A 24537-nucleotide genomic window follows, 5' to 3' on the forward strand; every position below is an offset into this window, starting at 1 on the left:
ATATCGCGTGTACCAATACTTAGTTCCTGTTGAAATTTATAACTTACCGGTCCCTTGATGTTTTTTATCATAAAGATTCAACTGATGATTTACGTCTGTGCAATATTGTAAAACATGTCAATTTATAACCTATCCAGAACTGATAAAGTCCAGGTAAAAGCAAACAGAATATTTATGAAACTACCTATTTTGATTCTCGCTGATGAGTTGTTACACGACCATGATGGCTACATATAGAGAGGAAAAAACATTTAATTTACATATACCCCTCAACAGTTTTGATTGGCTAGAACGTTAAAAAATACAGTTTTGATTAGCTAGCCAGTTCTTGCAATGCAGTTTTGATTGGATCTAAAGTTCAAACAGTAGTTTTGATTAGCTAGAACGTTCTTGCAACTTATTATCGCCCTTCCCATGAAAACAAATCCTTTTGATACAACAGTTAAAGATGGCTGGCATGTGTACAAAATTAGTTTTAAAATATACAATACAGTGGCTATACTAAAGAACGAAAAGAGGAGAAGGAGATAAAGAAGACATAAGAGAGATAAATCTAGACTCTATGACATTGATACAGAATAAAATCAAAGTATTGGTGGCATCGAAACCTTTCATAGTTTAAGGAAATGTTTATACTGCCAAACCAATATTTTGATTTAAAATATTTAAATGTAAATTCAAATGGTTGGGTTCAAGCAATAATATGCGTCTTTAATTTACATACCCGTGACATGGAAAGAAATCATGTTCATTGCCTTCTCCATATGCACAGATGGGATTGTCGCTCAAACCTACTCTGTAGAAACGCTGCCGTAAGGAACTATGATTATTCTTCAGCTTTACGCGTATAATAGACAATTTCAAACCTACTCTGTAGAGACGCTGCCGTAAGGAACTATGGTTATTCTTCAGATTTACGCGTATAATCGATAATTTCAAACCTACTCTGTAGAGACGCTGCCGTAAGGAACTATGATTATTCTTCAGCTTTACGCTTATAATCGATAATTTTCTCTCTCCATTCCCTCAGTATTTGAAAGTAATAGTTTTAGGAAGCAGTGATCGTTTGCACTCTTCTGTAGTATGGAAGAGAACTTAATGCATGAGTATTCCCATAATTTATTTATTTATTTATTTATTTATTTATTTATTTATTATTATTATTATTATTATTATTATTATTATTATTATTATTATTATTATTGTTGTTGTTGTTGTTGTTGTTGTTGTTGTTGTGGTGGTGGTGGTGGTGGTGGTGGTTATTATTAGTATTATTTTCTTTTTTCTACTTTTTGCTTCTCTTTTTTTTCTCTCCGTGATACTTATTCCAGATAAATGAAATACCGCCATGTTGTGTTTTTTTAAACACAAAATTATATTGGTCGCCGAAGACTTAAATAATAATTAACTGATGAGTTTTGTTGTAAAAGCTAATTATCAGTGGAATTGAAATTATTATTATAGTCCGTTCGGACCATCGTCTTATTATATATTGACGCTCGCTAAATGGATATTTTACTCTGCACCAAGCTGACTGGTGCTATTGTGTCTGCATTTTCTTATGATTATTTTATTTACATCTTGATTATGCCATTCCTGTTCAGTAATGAAAGTCCTGTTTCACACGAGAAACCTTAAGTGAGTACTGTTATTATTACCGTGTGCGGCGCGTGCTCATTCATTTAACAGCATCATCATCAGCAAGGTGGAGAGCCTGCTGTCCACCGGTGAACATTGTCAATGGACAGTTGTTTAAGTGAGTACCAATGATGAACATAATCAAATGCAGACATAAGATCGTGAAAAACTGATATTATGCCACGCACAAGTTTGTTTTCCTTCGTCTGATGCAGTTTTGTCTTAATTTATTTTTAACAAATAATTTACGCTTTTAACATAAGGAGACAGATTAACAATTACGTATCGATCACTAAATAACCAATTAAGAGGTTAAAACTGACAAAATACCGATAAAAATGTCCCAAGCAGAGAGACATGCAAACAGGTAGATAGGTGTAAATAGATAGTTTCTTGGATTGACGTGTGGAGAGGGGATGGATGGATCTTTAATACACACACACACACACACATACATACATACATACATACATACATACATACATACATACATACATACATACATACATACATACATACATGAGTCCGAAAAGTCTCGAGGCTTCTGCTTGGGGTGGGGGGGGGCACCATGAAGATCCCCCATCTATCCAAAAAATAATAAATGATTTATGTGTATGTGTTACCCCCAAAGGTGTGTTTGTATGTATTTTTTATCAAAATAATTTTGATAAAAAATTTATTTAAGAACTAAGATTTTTACGGGGTATTTATAGTCCATAGTGTATTCGAAAGGGTTGTTTGTCCGAGTATGGGTTCATCCCCATATCGGAATTACTTCCCTTATAAATTTAATAATCTGTGCCAAAGATCTCTTATGTCCCGTGTTTGCTATCTGTGATTTTGCTATATTGTGTGCTTGTGTACGGACAGCACTCTCATTTAGATTTTTCCCAGTTGTCTTATCCTAGAATTGTTGGAATTTACAGTTTTCCAAGATGTTTTTTATTTATCTTTACTTAGGGAATTTTGACGAGAAAAAACGATGTGTTACAGAATTATGAAAAAAAAAAGAAAATCCTAATGTTTTATGTGTGTGGTTATGATTGTCGTTTTCTCGTTTAATCTTATTTATTGAGAGAGGCCATGCCGGAATATGGGTCGGCATCGAGGCTTCTGCGAACCGAGTTACGATGATCTGAAGACCTGCTTTTGTGTGTGTCATGAGAGCTCAGTCATCCGCAAAATGTTCAAGAATAAGTTTCTCCATTATATTGGACCAGGCATTCGGTCGGCGAGCCGTCCAGTCCGTACTCTATGTACACGCCTTTCTGGCGATCATGTGTAGAATGGTTTAGGTTGAATATTACTGGGGCTAGAACGCAACCCTGCTTCACGCTGTTAGAATTGTTGAATGGCTTGGGGATAGCCTGTTGGAGAGAAAGAGTCCCGTCATGCCGTCGTGAAAAATCTGATCACATTAATGAACTTCTTAGGGCAGCCGAGTCGTAATAAGATGACCCATAGTGCATCCGAGTTGAGCGTATCGAAGGCCTTTGTGAGGTCTATGAAAACACTGTAGACGTTCATGTTTTGTTCAATGCACTTTTAATGTATTTGTCTTACTGTGAAGATCATGTTGATCTTAAGCCACCTTGGGCCTTCAGCAGTATGGCGTCCGAGACATTACTGACCAGACGGTTGAGAAGGACGCGTGCCATAATCTTGCCTACAATCGACAGGAGTGATATGCTTTGATAGTTGCCGCAGTCAGCTTTTTTCCCTTTGTTTTTGTATGCAGTGTTGAACTTGATTCGGGTAAGCTTGGTCTTTTTGCGCTGTGGCGGAACAATGTTGTAATCAGTAACAGCCCTGACTAATGGGGGGTCCGTCCAGCATTCGGCTCCCCTCGAGACAGAGTGACGAACCTAGAAGTGCTGGAAAGAGCAGGCTTAACCAGTATCGAAGCGATGGTCATGAGACCCCAAGACCGGTGGATGGGTCATGCCATCCGAATGGAGGAGACTCGAATGCCACGTCAGATTTTGTATGGAGCTCTTTCTAGTGGACACAGAAGAAAGTCGCCCGAAGAAAAGATTCAAAGACTCCATCAAGGACAACCTGAGATGCTGCTCGATATCTGTGACAAAACTCGAGCCTTGCGCCAGAGTTAGACCTGGCTGGCGTGCAGCCGTTAGTAATGGGTGAAAAGCCTTCGAGGATTCCCGCAGAACGAAAGTCGCCGACACCAGCGAACGCAGGAAGGTATCAACGTCAAGAACCAACCCATGCCTCCAGTGTACACACTGGTCCAGGACACGTGCATCTCGTATCGGACTCATCAGCCACACGAAGACCCATCAGCAAAGAATCGACTTCATCCAGCCCGACAGTCAACCAACACATACATACATGCATACATACATACATACATACATACATACATACATACATACATACATACATACATACATACATACATACGTGTCATCGTGGGTTGATAGATAGATAGATAGATAGATAGATAGATAGATAGATAGATAGATAGATAGATAGATAGATAGATAGATAGATAGATAGATCTTGTCCCATTTTATTTAGTAACATAATATCTTGATAATATTTTCGTAAGAAACAACTGTGATTAATTATCAATGCAAATTATATATTAATTACTGCACATTTTGTATTAGTAATTATATTAGTCAGTGCAGCCATGCAAGGAAAAGATTTGTGTCAATTTCCACCAGAGTAAAAAGTAAAAACTTACATTTTACAAACTATTGCATTTGTAAAACTTCTGGACGATATTTTCAGATAGGTAACGACATCAAGAATAGCAAAAACAACAGCGGCAACAATACAACAAATACTATTGCTGCCACTGATGCAGCTGCTTCTACTATTACTGCTATTAATACTACTACTACTAGTACTACTGATAATAATAATGATAATAATAATAATAATAATAATAAGCATAAGCATAATTGGCACCATCATCGTCATCATCATTTCAATAAGCATCATCTTTAGCTTACATCTAAAATTTTGAGATAACATCGACAACAACAACAACAATAATAATAATAATAATAATAATCAGCATCAACATCATCGTACATTTAGTTTATATTATGACCCTGCAATTAATACAAATATACATGTAATTACTAAAGCATCTGCAAGGTTAGTATTTACTGCATACAAGTATACGAATATAACAGAAGTTAATACAGACTGAACCAGGTCGAAATAGATTTATCTTGTATGTTACAAATAAATTTCTCACTTTTACTGTCCTAAACATAATCTTTTAAAACAGCTCAGAACAGTCAGCTATTTAATCTTCCTATTAATATTACATCATTTACATATATGGTATCGTGCTATAAATATCATCACAATTCTTTCCTTTTAAGCGAGACACAGTAAGATTGTAAGCAGTTTAAATATTTTTAACTTACTAAATTAATACGACATGCGATTATTCTGAAACTTACATAAAAAAAAGGCAAACTCGGCTAATGAATAAAAATTACTTCCTAAGTATTTTATACAACTGATTTGATTATGCAAAATCCAAACAATAATACTTATTTGTTATTTCTTTTATTATTTTTACTGTTTTTGTTTCTTTTTCGTCGAAGATACAACTGAAAATGTTGTCATTGTGTATTTAAATTTTTGAAATATTGCACTTAATATAACATAAAATTAAATTAACATTACTTGCATTCTATTTACAACCATATATCAGATGCTTTTCAAACATCAATGGCTTTAATAAATATAAAATTTCAAGCACCCTAAGTCAAGAATAAGCGGATATATGTGTGTTGTGATGTGATTCTGATTTTTAACGTAGCTTTAACAATTTTGCAGTCATATCGCTACGATGTCTGCAATGTGACAGTTTATAGTGATGTATAGCACTGGGGCATCATGCCCCAGACAGGTATCATCATGTCCCACCCAGTCACATTATCCTGACACCAGGCCAACGAGTCATAACACTAACCTCTTAATGCTGAGCGCCAAGCGAGGCAGCTGTTAGTACCAATTTTGTAAGTCTTTGGTATGACTCGGTCGGGGATCGATCCCACGACCTCCCGCATCCGTGGAGGACGTTCTAACCACTAGACACCGGAGCGGTTATATATGTGGATATAAACTTTAAAATGAAGTGTTTATACTCTTAAGATACTATTCTGTGTAAAATATAGTTACAAGTTTATTTTTATGTTATTTTATTCCCACAAAAAACCAGTAATATTTTGAAGTATATAACGATGGTTGAATTAAGTTTGGATTTCTACATTTTAATTGTATGTCCACAAACATACGTGTATCAGTGGTTCCTTATCGTGTATTGTGGAGTTTCAAGGCATCTGTATTTTCTTGGTCTATATTGACGATTAAAAGTATCCTTAATTTTAATACACTCGTCATTTTTATTTTATTTTATACAATTCGAGTTAAAATGCTTTCATCATACTTTTTTCTCATAAGATTTTAACGTCGTCGAGGTGTGTAAAAAAAGTAATATCTTTCAAAGATAACGCAGAAAACATGCTTGCGTTATGGTGTAGAGATCTAACATAAACGCTTGGGTTAACTGAACTTAATACCGATTTATACGACCCTTCCAACATTATTCTGTTTAAAAGGGTATTAATCCAATTAACGGCATAAATTGATTTGACCTGTTACACATATTTTTAGATTAAATCTTGTTTCCAGTTTGACAATCGGTAAATAAAGCAACTTTCGGTATCATCCGATCGCTAATGTTGTCTTGTCAGATTTCATTCAAAACCTATGCCAGAGAGAGTTCCGAAACGTCACAGCAGAAGGTACTCTTGAATTCCTAATAAGCCTTGTCGATCTATGAAAGACGTTGTCAAAATTAAAATTCAGATTTCATTAACGGACTATTTACTCAAGAGCTGTAATCCTCTTGATTGCTAAGGAATAGTTCAGGACGATATTAAACGCCGAAAGATACCAGCGGGGACTACTTTCAGATAAAACTAAATAAAATCCAATCTTAATTAATTAAAGAGAAACCGATTTTCTTCAAAAGTATTTAGAGCAGAGACAAGGAGATTAAATTGATATTGGTCCATTAATAAGTCCGCCATATTAAGATAAAATATGAGACTATGTTCCCCCACTGGTTGGTTCAGTGTTTACCAAAGATAACGCCCCCTGTTTGCTTGGATCTAATATTTACCTACTTGCGCCAATCGGGAAAGAGAAGAAGTTATAAAGTTATGCGAGGTTGCGACAAAAGTTATTTACTGTTTCGAGTCACATCCGGTGTGATTGGAATCATACATTCTTTTTCATTCTCAGAGATTTTATATAGCCTACCAGTAAAAGGGGGATTTTAATAGAAAACGGCATTGATATTTAAAAAATTTAATCATGAGATAGAAAGTTTTAGTTTTATTTATTGCTAAAGAAGGGATTGTTGTATTGCAAAATGAAAGGATCGTTTAGCATTGATTCTCTCTTGTCCAACACTGACTCAGAAAAGACACATGGGAATGATTCTTCTCAAAGGCCCCTAAGAACACCGGACGCTTGTTCTCCTAGAATTCCTTCTAGTGGGTCCAGCAATGATTCTACTCCGAGTCCGGGATGCCGAATGTCCCCTGAGCTGTCTGAACGGAATTCACGAACACTGCTCAAAAACGGATTTATACCCAGGCCGGGGTTAATAAATGGACATCACCCCACCATGTTGCATTCGAACCCTATGGCCCTTCAGGGACTATTGCAAGCACAGGCACAGTACCTAAGTGCTCTAAACGGACACATCCCTGGAAATGTCCCGGGACATCACAACCTTCCACTTTTGTCTGGGAGTGCGTTCCATACCCCTGCAGAACAAGCTTACAAGATGGCACAAGCACACGGTATGCAGCCGTATCTGAATGAGTGGATGGCACGTGGTGGAATGTTCATGTCACGCATGATGGACTACTCAGGTAAACACTACACTAAACAAGAGTTCTTGGGGACTAGAATGTATTGCCTTCAAACAGATACGTATTTTATTATACATAACTATATGACTTCGAAATTTGTGACACATAAATTTGAAATTGTTTATTGACAATAACACCGCCTATCACTGCCAAAGAAGTTATGTATGTTCTGTATATTTATCAAAGCGAAACACAGAAATCTCTCAAAATATCATCTTGCACAAAAACTAGATCTCTCTCTCTCTCTCTCTCTCTCTCTCTCTCTCTCTCTCTCTCTCTCTCTCAGCTACTTACATGTCATTTACAGGATAATCCTCGTTTAACCAAACAGAACAAAAAACTGCAATCGATTCTCGTACAACAGTTGCCAGTACCAAACATTTTGGTAGTGTTAAACTGTTGGGTATATTTTGCATGATGGAATAAATGCATTAGGGAAATTATTGTGGTTACTTCTTTCCATTTTAAGTATGACTTGAAAGTAAATGGTTCATAAAGATATCTTAAAATTTAGGTCCAAAACTTACACAGCATACAATGGTTCAAAAATTTACATTTAGGACCAAAGCGTATACAGAACATAATGGTTCATAAAGATACCTTAACATTTAGGTCCAAAAAGACACCTTAACATTTAGATCCAAAGACTACATAGAATATAATGCTTCATAAAGATACCTTAACATTTAGGTCCCAAAAGACACCTTAACATTTAGGTCCAAAGACTACATAGAATATAATACTTCATAAAGATACCTTAACATTTAGGTCCCAAAAGACACCTTAACATTTAGGTCCAAAGACTACATAGAATAAAATGCTTCATAAAGATACCTTAACATTTAGGCCCAAAAGGCACCTTAACATTTAGGTCCAAAGACTAGATAGAATATAATGCTTCATAAAGATACCTTAACATTTAGGTCCGAAAACGTACACTGAATATAATTTTTTATAAAGATACCTTAACATGTTGGTCCAAAACGTACAAAGAATATGGTGGCTGATAAAAATGCCTTAATATTTAGGTCCAAAAAGACCAAATAACTTTTAGGTCCAGAAAGTACACAGCATATATATAACGGTGCATAAAGATGCTTTAACATTTTGGTCCAAAAACTACACGTAATAAATGGTTTATAAAGATGCCTTAACATTTAGGTCCATAAAGTACACAGTATATAATGGTTCACAAAGGGTACCATTAATATTTAGGCCTTAAAGATGCCTTAAAATTTAAATCCAAAGAGTACATAGAATATGATGGTTACGGCAAAACTACTAATAAAAGTTAATAACCCAGGTTTGTCAAACCGAAACACCCAAAATAGCATTTATATCACGTCAGTGAATTGACGGATCCCGAAAAATACGGTTTGGTGGGCAAGGGTAGTGGGCCTAAAGAGGTATTTGAGTGGCCTGTGTGACACAACTTCCGAAGAGGGGAGGGGCACGAGATGAAACCTCCCGAAGCTCCTGCGCTTTAAGTGTTTTTATGCGATAATTTTAACCAAATAACTGTAAAGCAATGTTACTAAGTCAGACAACTCGGTTGTTTCACGAGTCTAGTTGTTAAAATGAGTTAGTTAAACGCTCCAGTTTAAAATGTTATCCTTTTCTTCGGGTTCAGCACCTCATTTGTTAGACACTGGAATTGGAATTTGTGCGTTTTAATAGTTCGTTAGACACTGCAATATTAGTCTTGGTTGGTGTTTTAATAGTTTGTTCAAAAACATTTTGTAATATCTGTTTTGATGAACACTTCAATGCGTCCAGACAGACAATAAGACTTCAGTGAGTCCAGGTAGACACAGTAAGACTTCAAGCCATCTAGAAAGACAATAAGGCTTCAATACGACCATGTAGACAGTTTGAACTAGCGGAAATGTTCAACCTTCAGATATTCCATCTTTAGACTCAACCGTGCCAAAAAAGAAAGGACAATTTCATATTCAGTCACGAGAATGCTGATATTTTCAAAATCATCCAGTTTACCAATCAGATCTGTTAATTTATACACCAATTTAATTTTGTGGTTAAGACCCAATTTCGGTTACTATGTATTGTAAACCGTATGCTTGTTCGTTTTTAGCCTGGGAAGAATTAATATTCTGATTTGCAGGTGTTGTTGAAATTTCATCATGTTTTTGATAAAAAGAAATTCTTAACACAGACATGAGAATAAAAATTGGAATGGTAAGATGTATATAACAATCTTCTTAAGCAACACTTCAATACAGTGAAATCTTAATAGTACCCATACAGTCCAGAATATTATTATTATTATTATCATTAATAATGGTAGCAGTAGTATAGTTATTATTATTGTTATTATTATTATTATTATTATTATTATTATTATTATTATTATTATTATTATTATTATTGTTGTTGTTGTTGTTATTCTTCTTGTTGTTGTTGTTATTATTATTATTATTATTATTATTATTATTATTATTATTATTAATAGCAGTAGTAGTAGTAGTAGTAGCAGTAGTAGTGGTAGTAGTATTAGTATTAGTATTATTGTTGGTATTCTTGTTATTATTATTATTATTATTATTATTATTATTATTATTATTATTATTGTTATAGATCATTCATGAACTTATGAATTTACATGCTGGATCACAAATTTAATATCGGCCAAAGTATATCTTTCCTGTCCCTAGTTTACAACAGAGAACTGTAGCGCAATCACAAAGATTGTTCACCTGGTTTGTGTTGATACATTGTTGCTTTTTGTGTTTATTCTTTCTCATTTATAATTTTGACGACTTCGTGAACGAATTAGCGTAATTAATTTACGTTAGACCGTCCTCTAATCGGTATAAACACACTTCACTAATGAACTATGCATAAAAATTTCAAGTTCTATAGGCAAATAAAACAAACAGAATGACAGAGTATGAATAAAGCAATTTTTTTAAGTAGGTCCTGCCAAAAATGTTTTCTTTTTTTTTGCCTACATTCGTTACCATGTATTTACATTTTAAACGTCAACTATAATGTGTGGTACTTGACATCGCACATTTGTTTATTTTTAGGTTGAAATTTGGTGATTCTACATGTATATAAAAATTTCGGAGCGATCATGATTTATTTTTGCTGTGAATTTCTCAATCTTCGTCGGAATACAATCTAAACTGTTTGTAAAATCTAAAACTTTCTTTATCCAAACAATTTTTCTTTAATTTTTAAATACTATGCAAGGACCGAAACGTCATATATTTTAATAAATTACAGAATTTTGCTGTGATATGTCTTTTATGTTTATTTCTTGTACATGAGCTTGCGAAACCCGTTGCGCCTATTTTTTTTATGAGAGATTGAAATAAACGAGAGGAAAAAAAGAAAAAGTAATTTTGGTAAAATACTGCAATATCGGAGAGGGGAATGTATGATTGATGTCAAAAAGCATTTCATTAATCGTTGTGCATTTAATAGCAATACTTTTGCAGATTGTAAAGGAAAACTATGAAATGTGCTGTTCTAAAGTAATATAATTCACTTAGTGTTCTAATATTTTGCCTTTGTTTTGTTATTCTTGACAAGTAGATTACACATACAAGATTATAAATAAATAAATAATTAATTGGGATTCTGGTGAAGTGAAAGATATTGTCGTATTCGCTACATTATTAATATTCGATCAACTTGACCAAATTTTATATCGATATTTTGTCTTTTCCTTTTGTCTTTTGCTTTTAGAATTATATAATAACCCGCTGCACACGGTACATGAGTTTTTTATATAAATAAGTGTAATTCTACAAAATTAGATATAGACGTGGATAATAACAAATAAGTCATACAGAGAAAATACATAACAATTCTTTAAAATATTACCAATAATAGGCTTCAAAGATAAAATTACCCAGACTGTCCATTATGTACAACAACAACAACAACAACAACAACAATAATAATAATAATAATAATAATAATAATAATAATAATAATAATAATAATAATAACTAATAATAATTAATAATACTAATAAGTTAGTAGTATCCGCAATTATTATTATCATTATTATTATTATTATTATTATTATTATTATTATTATTATTATTATTATTATTAATAGTATTATTGTTATTTCTATTCTTAGTAGTAGTAGTAGTAGTTTTGTTATTATTTAGGCACAATATTTTTATTTTTATTTTAAAAATATATTAGTTTTTTAGCATACACTGAAACTACTTTTTGTTTCATCGTAGCAAGTTTTTTTTCCAGCAAAATATTGAAAATTATATGCGTATTAAAAGTTTTACATTTTACAACTGAATGCGAAACTGTTATAAATAAGGGAAATATCAGATGGATTAATAACATCGTCACATAGTGGACTAAAATGCATACGTTAGAAAATTTCTTTGCTAATATTTGAACGGGTCACTGAACATTTTGTTTATTTATTTATTTATTTATTTATTTATTTATTTATTTATTTATCAACCTTACAATTAAAAATATTTATTATCTGACTTGTCATTTTGCCGTGATATAATTTATTCAATCGCCAGAAGGTGTCGCTGCTAAACCAGTCAGTTATATCAGTTTTTGAATTTCGCTGGTAAATTGCTAAAATTCAAACACATGACATCTGATTCTTGAGATTTCCTTATATTTCCCTCCAAGTTACATTATATTTACAGTTTTTCACTTTATCTCTCGTCATCGTACCTTCGTTTGATCGTCAAATTATTTAATTTCATTGAGAGTTTGGACTCCGAGAACTCTTGGTCTTTTTGCTGTCATATTACTTCGGATTTCCCTGAGATTCGGACCGTACTTGTACTTGTTTTTTTTTTGTTGTTGTTTTTCCTCAATATATGACTAACTGTGTTTGTAGTAGCTCAGGAAGTAATTAGCTCTCAGAATAAAATTTACCGAAGAAAAAAGTAAGTAATAATATTTTGTTTTTATTTAACTTAATTAACTTAATTTTTTGCATTAACTTTTAAAGTAATTATTATTGTTTTGCTTTTAAAGGATGGCGCTCACATGAAACGTTATCTCTAAGGGGAGCCCTTAGTAACATGGCATCTGCCTTGGGTTTACAATTCGAAATATTACCTCAAAACAAGGGCAATAATTATGTATTGATCTACCACAGTTTAAGAATCTGACCGTTCACTAGTGGGTAAGGAAGTGAGTAATGGAATAACAGATATTGTTGTCTTTTCTCAATATACATTGTTTATCTCTATTTTTGGCTTTCGCATATTTCCTTGGACTCTTTCAAAGTCACTTTAATGAGGTTGAGAAATCTTCGTTGTAGTAAAAATCTCTAATTGTATATCAAGAATAGAATAGAGTCAGTCACTAAAAGTCACTCTTTGTGTGTCAAGAATAGTGTGTGTGTGTGTGTTTGTGTGTGTGTGTGTGTGTGAGAGAGAGAGAGAGAGAGAGAGAGAAAGAGAGACAGAGACAGAGACAGAGAAAGAGAGACAGAGACAGAGAGAGACAGAGAGATATATTAAACATTGTTTTAACAACTTTCGTGTTATCGATACGATGTCTACATTGTGGTAGTTTATAGTGATGTCTAGCGCTGGAGCATCATGCCCCAGGCAGGTATCATCATGTCCCACCCAGTCACATTATCCTGACAACAGGTCGACCCGTCCCAACACTATACCCCTAATGCTGAGAGCCAAGCGACGAATAAATTAGGGGAGAGAGTTTGACTATACAAGGGAATACTGGAAACTTCTGAGTGATGAGTAACTATTAAACGCACATTTCTGAAAACACTAAGTCGGATTGTGTACATATTAATACAGCTAAATAACATTACAGCCAAAACATGATTGTATTATTATTATTATTATTATTATTATTATTAAAAATATAAGTCTTCATATTTCTGCAACCCTTGTGTTTCAATCGGATAAAGGACCTTGTTGATTTTCTCCCCAAAACGTATTACTCTAATCCATTGGAATATGTAAATAAAAGTGTTTTGGGCTTTTTTTTTGTTTGTTTTAAAACCGATGTTGATAAAAAATATATTTTCTGAATAGTTTCTAACAGAAGTGAATGTTAAACAGTTTTCAGTATGGCATTTATTTGCAGTTTAATCCCATGTCATATATCACATATATGTTTTGATCACACACACACACATACACACACACATACGAGCGCGCACATATATATATATATATATATATATATATATATATATATATATATATATATATATATATATATATATATATATATATATATATATATCTGATTTCATTTTTGTCATTTTATAACATGCTGATGGATGTCTTTTATTTTATAACATGCTGATTGGGTGTTTTTTATTTTATAACATGCTGATGGGTGTTTTTTATTTTTTATTTTATAACATGCTGATGGGTGTTTTGTATCATATAACAGATGATGTGAGTCTTTCATCATATGAAATGATGATGGGTGTCCTTTTATTATATAGCATGCTGATGGATGATAGAAAACGGAGTGAAATGAAACAAAATAGACACAGACCCTGAGTGGGATATTCGAGATGCCAACCGTCAAGCTACGATGAATGCACAATGACTATACAAAAATTGCATGTTCGTAAAACAATACCATCCCATTTGCTGGGAATGCAATTTAGTCCCCTCTTCGCACTTCACAACTCTTCTATAGAGTTCATGCAAATTACAGTAGTCTCGTTGTATAAATAACATGATTATGTGTGAAGTATAGAAATATTATTGTACACAAAAGCATGATATGTGTGTGAAGTACAGAAGCATTATTGTACAAAAAGAGCATGATATATATGTGAAGTACAGAAATCTCATTTTACAATTTACATGATACATGTGTGAAGTACAGAAGTCTCATTGTACAAAATAGCATGTTACATGCGTGAAATACAAAGGTTTTCGTTATACAAATAACATGATTATGTGTGAAGTATAGAAATATTATTGTACACAAAACATGATATGTGTGTGAAGTACAGAAGCATCATTGTACAAAAAGAGCATGATATATATGTGAAGTACAGAAATCTCATTTTACAATTTACATGATACATGTGTGAAGTACAGAAGTTTTATTATACAAATTACATGATACACGTGTGAACTACATAAGTCTCATTGTACAAAATAGCATGTTACATGCGTGAAATACAAAGGTTTTCGTTATACAAATAACATGATTATGTGTGAAGTAGAGACGTCTCATCGTACAAATAACGTGGAACATGTATGAGGTATCTGTCGATTCAGTGAGTATGACAAACCTTTTATCACTTTGAAAATAGAAATGGGCAGTTACCAATATACTACGGAAAAAGTCTATACTCCATGTGAAGATAAAGAAACTAATGTTTATTCTCTCTCTCTCTCTCTCTCTCTCTCTCTCTCTCTCTCTCTCTCTCTCTCAAATATGGAAAATGGCACAATTAGATCTGGACTTCTTAAAGATATATCTGGACTCCTTTTAGGACTTTTATCAGGGGAATTATGTGCAAGTATGGAGAGAATGGAAAAATGAGCACAATCGTAGTCAGGGTCCGCCCATGTCATATTTGTTTCATCAGTAGATAAACAATCAGATAATTCTCTTAACCCGACGGTACTCAACCCTTGTAACTGTCAAGTATATTTAATTGGATTTTACGCATTTCTTCAAATGGCTTTCAAACATGAATCCAAGATGTTATCAATAATTTTGGTGGCGTAACTAGGCACGCGTATAGACGCACGCATACTTAACACAGAATAACAAAACTACCATGTACTAAAGTTCTCCCACGCCCCATGCATTCATCCGATAAATTCCTTCCCCCGATACGCCCCTGATCTTAATTAACTCATATTGACTGAAACAAAAGTAAAGAAAAAGAAACAATAAATAAAGACGCTAGATTTAATTTACTTAATTTAGGACTTTGAGATATAGTGATTCATCGCATCTCGCCAATTCGAACCCCTTGGTAAACTATTATAGTAATGCACTTTGCAAGACGTATAAATTTGTCCCGTTTTTCTGACATTTCTTTGTTACAAACTACACATTCGAGTGGGCACGCGAACCTGGCAGAAACACGGACATTCCTAAGAAATATTTACGTCCGCCAAGATCGTAGCTAAAAACAATTCAAAACGAACTTTGTATCCTACTTCAAAGACTAATACCATTTTATGAATAATTTGAAATATTAGGATCTGAGGATTCGATTCATAAATGTTCCCGCCTTTTTCACTTTCATCATCGTTTCATAATTGTATCTAATCTCTTTAATTCCAATATGTCCCAATACGGATAAGATTACGCTCGGTAGAAACGGAGCATCATTTGAAGTGGTCTGGATTACAAACATAAGACGACAGATTCATTTTAATCCTATTATTTCAAGAGTGATCAGATGCTTGTGCCGACAAATGGTAAATCATGGATCAATTATACAATCTGATACAGCTTATTTTAGTTGGTTTGATAACGGTTGATGAAGGTATTTGTGCACAATTATCAAATAATTTTAGTATTCTGCTTTGATAGATGCGGCTTCTACTACTAATACTACTACTACTACTGCTACTACTGCTTCTACTACTACTTCTACTACCACTACCACTACTACTACTTCTGTTATTTCTATTCTGCTGACCGCTCCGGTGGCCTAGTGGTTAAAGCGTCCGCCTCGGAAGCGGGAGGTCGTGGGTTCGAACCCCGGCCGAGTAATACCAAAGACTTACAAAAATGGTACTAACAGCTGCCTCGCTTGGCGCTCAGCATTAAGAGGTTAGTGTTAGGACTGGTCGTCCTAGTTTCAGGATAATGTGATTGGGTGGGACATCATGCGACGTGTCTGCGGCATGATGACCCAGTGCTAGACATCACAATAAGGTGCCACACTACAGACATCGTAGCGATATCACTGAACACTTTTTAAAAGCTACGTTAAAAACCCTAATCACACACACACACGCACGTACACACACGCACACACTTCTAGTATACTACCACTAATAGTACTTTTACTAGCAATACTACTACATCTACTACTATTACTACTAATACTACTACTTCTGATTCTACTACTATCACTGCTAATACCGCTACTGCTACTACATCTACTAATTCTACTAATACTACTAGTACTACAACTGCTACTTCTAGTACCACAACAACTATTACTACTACTGCTCTTACCACTACTAGTGTTGCTGCTGCAACTAATTATGCTACCACTTTACTAATACATGTACTACTGCCACTAAAGCTGCTACTACTACTACTACCACTACTATAGGTACTAAACTACTTGTATGATTACTACTACTTACATGATTACAACACCTACCCACTAGCAAGGGTGATCAAAGCATTTTCCATCTCAGATATATTACTAATATTCGTTGTACGTCAAACTTTTAAGACGGTGGCGGATGTCCTGTTAGTATACACTCTACTCTAAATGGGGTTCTTACCAAGGACTCAATGGGGATTTGTCATGGATGAAATACATTTACCAAATAGTTTTCTCTTTCTTACATTCAACTTTTAAAAAAATATTTTGCAGATATATTTCAATCAATACCAGCGGGGGGAAAAAACATAGGTCATTGTATGCAAAAGTTTATGATATGTATGCGGAAGATAACAGACGCATCAAGACTCAATTAAAAATTTTGACTTAATTTTGCATGATGCACGTTGCCATGTTAATCTGTTTAATTAGACAAAGAACGGAACGGACTCAGTAAACAATGGATACGACCAAACTGAATGTTTGTTTTTTTTAAAAAAAATACTAAAATGGTAAAGACCTTAAGAAGGGAAGATCCCTTCGTATAGTCCAACCGTTCAAAAAGCGTTAAATTTGTTTCCATAACCGGTAGATTGTCGAAAAAAAATTTAACGCTTTTTCTATATTTGGACTATACAAAGGGGTATCCCTTCATAGGGTATTGCTGTTGAATAATCTCGAATGACACCAAACAGTATGAGAAATAGCTAATCACAATAATCTCGAATGAGACAAAGAAAGATGAGAAATAGCTCATTACAATAATCTTGAATGACATATGAAAAATAGCTAATTACACGTATCTTGAATGACACAAAGCAACATGAGAAATAGTTGAAACAATGATCTTGAATGACACAAAGCAATATGAGAAATAGCTAATTTCTATAATCTCGAGTGACACAAACTAATATGAGAAATAGCTAGTTGCAATAATCTCGAATGACACAAAGCAATATGAGAAAATCTAATGACAATAATCTCTAGTGACACAAAGCAATATGAGAAATAGTTAATTACAATGTCCAGTTTGTAAACACTATAATTTTGCATCATATATAGGCTTATTAACAAGACAAAATTTATTTTGATTGCTGTGATTAATGAACTAAACTGATGTGAATCATGAGGTAGATTATCTACCCATCGATTTCATGGGCTACTTTCTTTTTTATACAGGTCGCTTCTCTTTTCGTAACCTCTTAGTAAACCAATGAATGATGCTTGATTGGGTAACTTAAAATCACGTGGACAATTGTAATTATCAGACAATATGTCGATGACGTTATGCTTTACATGACGGCATTACCCACTGGTGCCAATATGAATAATGTAATGACTGTGATTAATGAGAATAATAAGTAAATGAAACAATAAAGAAACGAAATATTACATTAGCAATAAAGTTATCTAGTGTGTAATATCAATTATTTGAAAAACATTTTTTATTAAACGTACCTTGTAAACACACGAAGATAAGCAAAACTAGGACTATGTGCTGAACCCAATTATCAGATCGAGACGTCATTAACACGGAGAAATTTACTTGAGATAGTTGAGATTTGTAAAGATGCCAAACAAAACCCATAATTCCGACTTATATCTAATGCTCTGAAGTGTACAATCGTGCTTTCAAGCTAGTGATCAGTGCCATATAATTAAACCAAGCAAACGTCGTAAAGAGATTTATATCAAAGCAAAGAATATTTAGTATCGTCATAACACATAGTGGAAATGTTTTCGCATTGAAAATTTCTTAATATGATTGGCATCTTATATTAAATATGTATATTCCGACTAAGAAATGCTTGATGAAATTACAAATTTCGCTCTTGTTTTGAATGAAGCCATATAAACCTCCTCGCCCACCCCTTTTTGCCATTTACATACTTCACGTTGAGTTTGATTTTATGTCAGTGTATTGATTGGGTCGAAAACTCTTTGTACAGCTTCTTTCATATTTCTCTAAATGTTTTAAAAGCAAATTGACACTATTTTTAACACTGCCACCATTAGCTTTCTGCCTTAAGCGGCGCAAAGGTGTGCAGTCTGTGACGTCCCTCCATCATTTGTAATAAAGGCCACTGATATTATACTTTTCATAGAAACGAGACGCACAAATAGCGTAAATCCTACATTACTGTAATACAAGATCAATTACAAGAAAGGAGACGAGAGTTGGAAATTATATATCTTTCAGCAAATCCATTGATATCATGGTTTAGGATATGCATCTATGCGATTTAGATAAGAGTACTTGGTTAGTCTCACGCTGTACACCTTTGATATTGAAAAGGTTGGCGACTTATCAAACAGTCTGTAGGCACAGATAAATTTATATGCGCAGTCTTTTAAATGAAGAACAAACATTCCTCCCTCTAACGTCTTTTATTCTTACAAATATTGAACCGAAACAAGAAAAAATACGAACATAAATTTTATTCAGTGTTTTAGGCCCGTGGTAGATATTAGAAAGTACAAAATGCCAAGATTACTTTACCGAGCACACTTTGTAATTAACACTATATATTCTTAAGTAATTGTGCGCGTGATGCAAAAGCGTTTTGAAAGCGTTTAAATAAAATGAAGAATGGGAAGACACGTATATTATCTTCTTAGATATTAATTTATGAATTTATATAAGTTGAATTAATGACACAATATATTCAATTTTGGTATTTTCGTCTTATAATACGACCGGCAGATACATGCAAAATGGTATCCTCTTTACTTACTACACTTTTGACATAATTAATATAATATATGGTCTCTGAGCTTTAATTGTCTGTCAGTCTAGATCGTTAAATGAAGGTGGGAATACATAAATCTAGAAACAGTTTATTTTAAAGGTCAAAGGCAAACCTAACGTCAGATTTGTTTGTTTCCAATAACGACTTCTACTGACTACAGTAGACATTTTTACAATAATCATATATCTTGCTACACCACGTCTGAAAGAAGAATGTATTGGACATTGTTTGAACATTAGTATAGAACAAGTTACATCACTAATTTTTAAGCTATCCACGGGTACACCATTGCAAAAAACTATTTAAAGATGAATATTTATGGAATGGTTAGAGCATCAGGGTGGGACATAATGCCCTAAACGACGCCATTTAGGCTGCTTGTGCTCAAAATAAAGAGACATCACCAAGATTTGACGATGAGACTTATATTTTGGGTAGGCCTGTAACCAATGTACTTTTCTTTTTTCTGGAAACGGTTCGTTGTTCTTGTGAGCATTACCTGTAATTTTTCTTTTCCAGATGATTTACTTTCCTCCCTCTTGTTCGGATCCCTTTTCCGTGCCATTCAATTAAAGCGATACAACAAGGGGAAAATATTTTAAGGAAACAAAACGATTTCACATATAAAGGGAGTTACCAATATAAAGGATTCCAAACTAATAGTTTCAATAAAACCTACACAAGTTTTAAAAGTAGCAGAAAAACATTATGCACGACTTTAACCAGCACGACATCACCGTCATATGCAGCAGCAGTAAAAACAGCTACAACAACATCATGTAGCAAGTTAACCTCCACAGACAGAGGATAACTAATAATAAAAAATAAATGCATTTAACAAACATAAACGTATTCCTAAAGCGACAACACGACATGGGAAGGTACAAGCATATACAACGTCAGTTCTTGCTCTTTTCTACCATGAATTTGTCCTTTCTTTGCATAATAAAACGTTATTTAAAAAATATATGGTCATACAAACAATCCCCAGGCAAATAAAAAGTTGAACCGTTTCCTTTGCGCTTTACATCACGAGTTACCAAGTCGTATTTGCAGTCGCGTTATCAAGTAATTATGTTCAAATTAATAAGTTGATCCGCAATACTCGATAACCAGTTTATGTTCTATGAGTGAGTGCTCGGGATTTTAGATAACGGTTACTGGGTAGCGAACACACATGATTAGCATACGAAGAACGTTCAAAGAATATTCCGGATGGAAACAAAGATATCTTTTGAAATGTTTAACGCATACCGGCAATAGTTGTAAGCCAGTAATCCAGTTTTACATGATTGCAACGGCAAAGTGAGAAAATGGGATTAAACCCGTTCTAACGCCATGTTGCCACCGCTTTGTCTGACCGCTTTAAAAAGCTACTGCGATACAGTCTCTTAGATCTTCTCTTAACCAAACTGTACTAAAACTATTACTAAGTACTGAAATTTTGGCGGTCTCAGTTTATTCTTACCCGCAGTTTGCAGACGGAATGTTATATTCTGCGTGACTTGAAAGGTATCGGTCAGAAATGAACGGACTATAGTAAATAATCTACTTAGTTTACCATACTCGTTACTTGGGCGGGATTTTTTTTTTCTTTCTTCCTCTAATAGTCATTTTAAATACATTCATTTGTATTACATAAATTTCACTTTTAGTCGCTATTTTGTTTTACATTTTTCAGACACCTGTCTGCTGCAATGTTGATAACCAAAGTTAGTGCTGGGAAACACTTTGCTTGGGTCAACATAGTGGTGAACTATAATTAAAATCGCTAAAACGCACAAATATTCAACAAAGTTGAAATCAATGATTCTTTATACACGCTTACACAGTGATATTTTCAAATGAGGATAAAATCCTTATTATAAACTGTATATTGAAACTTATATAATATAACTTTTATATAATTCGTGTCTTGTTAGGCCTTTCATTAGCCAATATATTATTCGTTTGGGCGGTGGGTATATACAGGACTCACGGTAATAATTGTATGGAAAAATGGGAACCAGCCTGAAAATGGGCGAAGATAAAATAGAGTATATATTGGTTTGGCTGGCCAGGATTGGTTGATCATCAAAGTAGATTTTAATAAAAAGAATCTTTTCAGAGCTTATCCTAGTTGTAAATGAAAAAAATTAGAGACACTGTTTTATTGATGGAATTTAAGTCCTTTAACAGTCTTGATTTTGTAACACTCATTACTGAAATTAGCACCTGACTCATTGTTGCGGAAATGAAAGCCAATGTTTCAAACTCATGTAGGTCCCGAAAATGCCTCGGCACATATCTTTTTCTCTACACAGAAGCTGTCATCAAGGATGCTTTTATACTTATCAATATAGGTTTGATCATGAGCACTCAGAAATTTAAAGTTATCGAATTTTTTATATTAAGATGTTTGCAAAGGTTTTCTATGGGACTGAATTAGTAACGTTAGTCCTCAAGGTACAATGCGCTTGCTTCATGGCACTGTAATTCTTTCTTTCTAATGTGTATTATCTTGAAGTTTGTTTAGCAAAACCAAATATCGTAAAAATATATTTAAAGTCAATTTTTATTATTATTACGAGAACGCAGCTGAACAGCCGAAGGAACTAATGTCATATAGGCTACTGTATAGCATGTATCCTTCTCGTAGATTTTGTTCGCTTTATCAGGAGCCTTGGGACTTCCAAACATTTGAAACTGAGATAAAATGATAGGAAGCAATAAATAATCTGACGGATAGAGCACGACCATTCTAAGACCAAACCGTCGTCGTTAGATCGGTATCGTGGAATTTCGGAGCAGCGAGAAACAAATAATAAAGTATTAATGGAGAGCGTGATCTCTCTTCCATGAATCGGATAATTTGTGGGTAAAATATCCGATAAGTAATTTTATCGAACCAAATGTCCGTGCCGAGATTTGTCATCCCAGACTGATTCCCTGTATAATCAATGCTACATGCGTAATAATCTGCGTTTAACGCGGACCAGTCGATTCTGAATGTTCAATAGAATGTTTGGCCTTTTCATGGTTATTTGGAAATGGTTGGAAGGCCATCAAATAAATCACTCTACCTTTTAGAGATATGCTGTTTCCTGTTTCTCGGCACTTTAGTAATATAAACCGAAAATGGTTTGTAATTGTTCAATCGAACAATCTAACAGCATTTGTATGGAGAAATATGACTCAACTGGCCTTTCTATAAACCGGCCTACCCTTCATCCAGTACGTATAGTGTGGTCCTAAACAGACCATTCTCATTACAATTAGTTAATTTTACATTAAAAACCTGTATAAAACGCATATATTATTGCGACAAGTGTCCTGTTTAGAGAAGTTTAACTGCTTATCGTAATGATGGATTTTGCACACAAAAGCGCTTCGCCTATACACATTAAATGCAGCTAACATAATACACGTTGCGTTAATACTTTCTTTGGAACATGTTGATAAAACATTTGTTGTTATACTTGGAGGGGTATAAGAGCATGTATGCATGTATATATGAATTTATGCGTGTGTGTATACATACATACATACATACATACATACATACATACATACATACATATACATACATACATATATATATATATATATATATATATATATATATATATATATATATATATATATATATATATATATATATATATATATATATATATATATATATATATATATATATATATATATATATATATATGTATGTATGTAACGCATAGTATATATGTTCTCATCCTCCTTATTTGCTTGTATTTGGAAGGGTTTATCCTCTACGATTTTCATGAGGGGGTTGCTATTAACATTTTGTGTTACTTTGCATCTACTCGATATTATGTAACCAGGAAAGCTTAGATGTGCTGTTATACATGCATATCTACCCTTCTACCGACCTACCTACCTACCTACCTACTTACCTATCTACCTACCTACCTACCTAACTTCATACCTACGCACACACACAGACGCACGCGTGCACGCATACACATACGCACATATGTACGTACATACATACATACATACATACATACATACATACATACATACATACATACATACATACATACATACATAATCTGATTTTGGTAATACTTACAAGATAAATTTAAAATCATCTTAGTTTTCGAAAAGCGCAAATAAAGACAAAAGTTAATCGGCCGTCCAACATGCATATGTTAAATGTACAACGTTAATATATTTATATTTATCACAGCTTCCTTCCCAAGAGGTATGAATTTTTTTTAATTTCCCATCGTACACTTGTCTGATCAGTCATTTTGCTGTTCAAATGAATCAGTATAGTACAAATATTTCCAGTTGCCTTGATTTGACTTCGACTCAAACTTTTCTTGTGATAGCCACGTTCGTTGATTGGCTTTTGTTTTGGTCGGTCCTAACATGACTTTTTAAAACCTTCGAGTGTCAACAGAATCTGATATTGTAACGCCGAATTTAAACCATAGTTTTGACGGAAACTTTTATGAATTTATAGAGAGAGAATTAAATCGGGGTCTACAGGACGAAGTAAGCCATATCGAGGCCTTACAGACCAGTATCAGTTTAAATGAAGTAAGAGAAATCATTAAAGGTCTAAAGAAATCAAAAGCATCGGGCCATGATCAAATTTGCAATGAACATTTGATCTATGGCAGCGACTACCTCATCGAGTGTATGACAATTTTATTTACTCGGATGATTGATCAATCTTACATACCTGTAGATTGCAAAAAAGGGTTAGTAATACCACTGTACAAAGGTAACAGAAAATCAAAGAACTCCCTCGAAAGTTACAGGCCTGTTACTTTACTGCCTGTTATCTACAAAACCTTTGAGAAAATTATTCATGAACGTTTGGTAACTTGGCTCAAAGATACTAATTCTAGTATACCCAGTTCACAACAACATGGTTACCAAAAAGGTTTAGGCTGCACAACAGCGAGTTTTGTGCTGT

At 33.8% G+C, this 24537-nt stretch overlaps 1 protein-coding gene across 1 annotated transcript in view; it reads left to right on the plus strand.

Annotated features, from left to right (window-relative positions):
* Window positions 1–6893: 6893 nt before the first annotated feature.
* The window catches only part of LOC149771693 (uncharacterized), a 29320-nt gene continuing 11676 nt past the window's right edge, over window positions 6894–24537 (plus strand). Inside the window, exon 1 of the mRNA XM_089948205.1 lies at window positions 6894–7571. Within this exon, the coding sequence (XP_089804331.1) occupies window positions 7064–7571 (508 nt within the window). The 5' untranslated portion in view covers window positions 6894–7063. The remainder of the gene's footprint in view (window positions 7572–24537) is intronic.

This window comes from Sinohyriopsis cumingii, unplaced genomic scaffold (genome assembly GCF_028554795.1).
Source record: "Sinohyriopsis cumingii isolate HCF-2022 unplaced genomic scaffold, ASM2855479v2 utg001711l, whole genome shotgun sequence".
In the NCBI taxonomy this organism is placed as follows: domain Eukaryota; kingdom Metazoa; phylum Mollusca; class Bivalvia; order Unionida; family Unionidae; genus Sinohyriopsis; species Sinohyriopsis cumingii.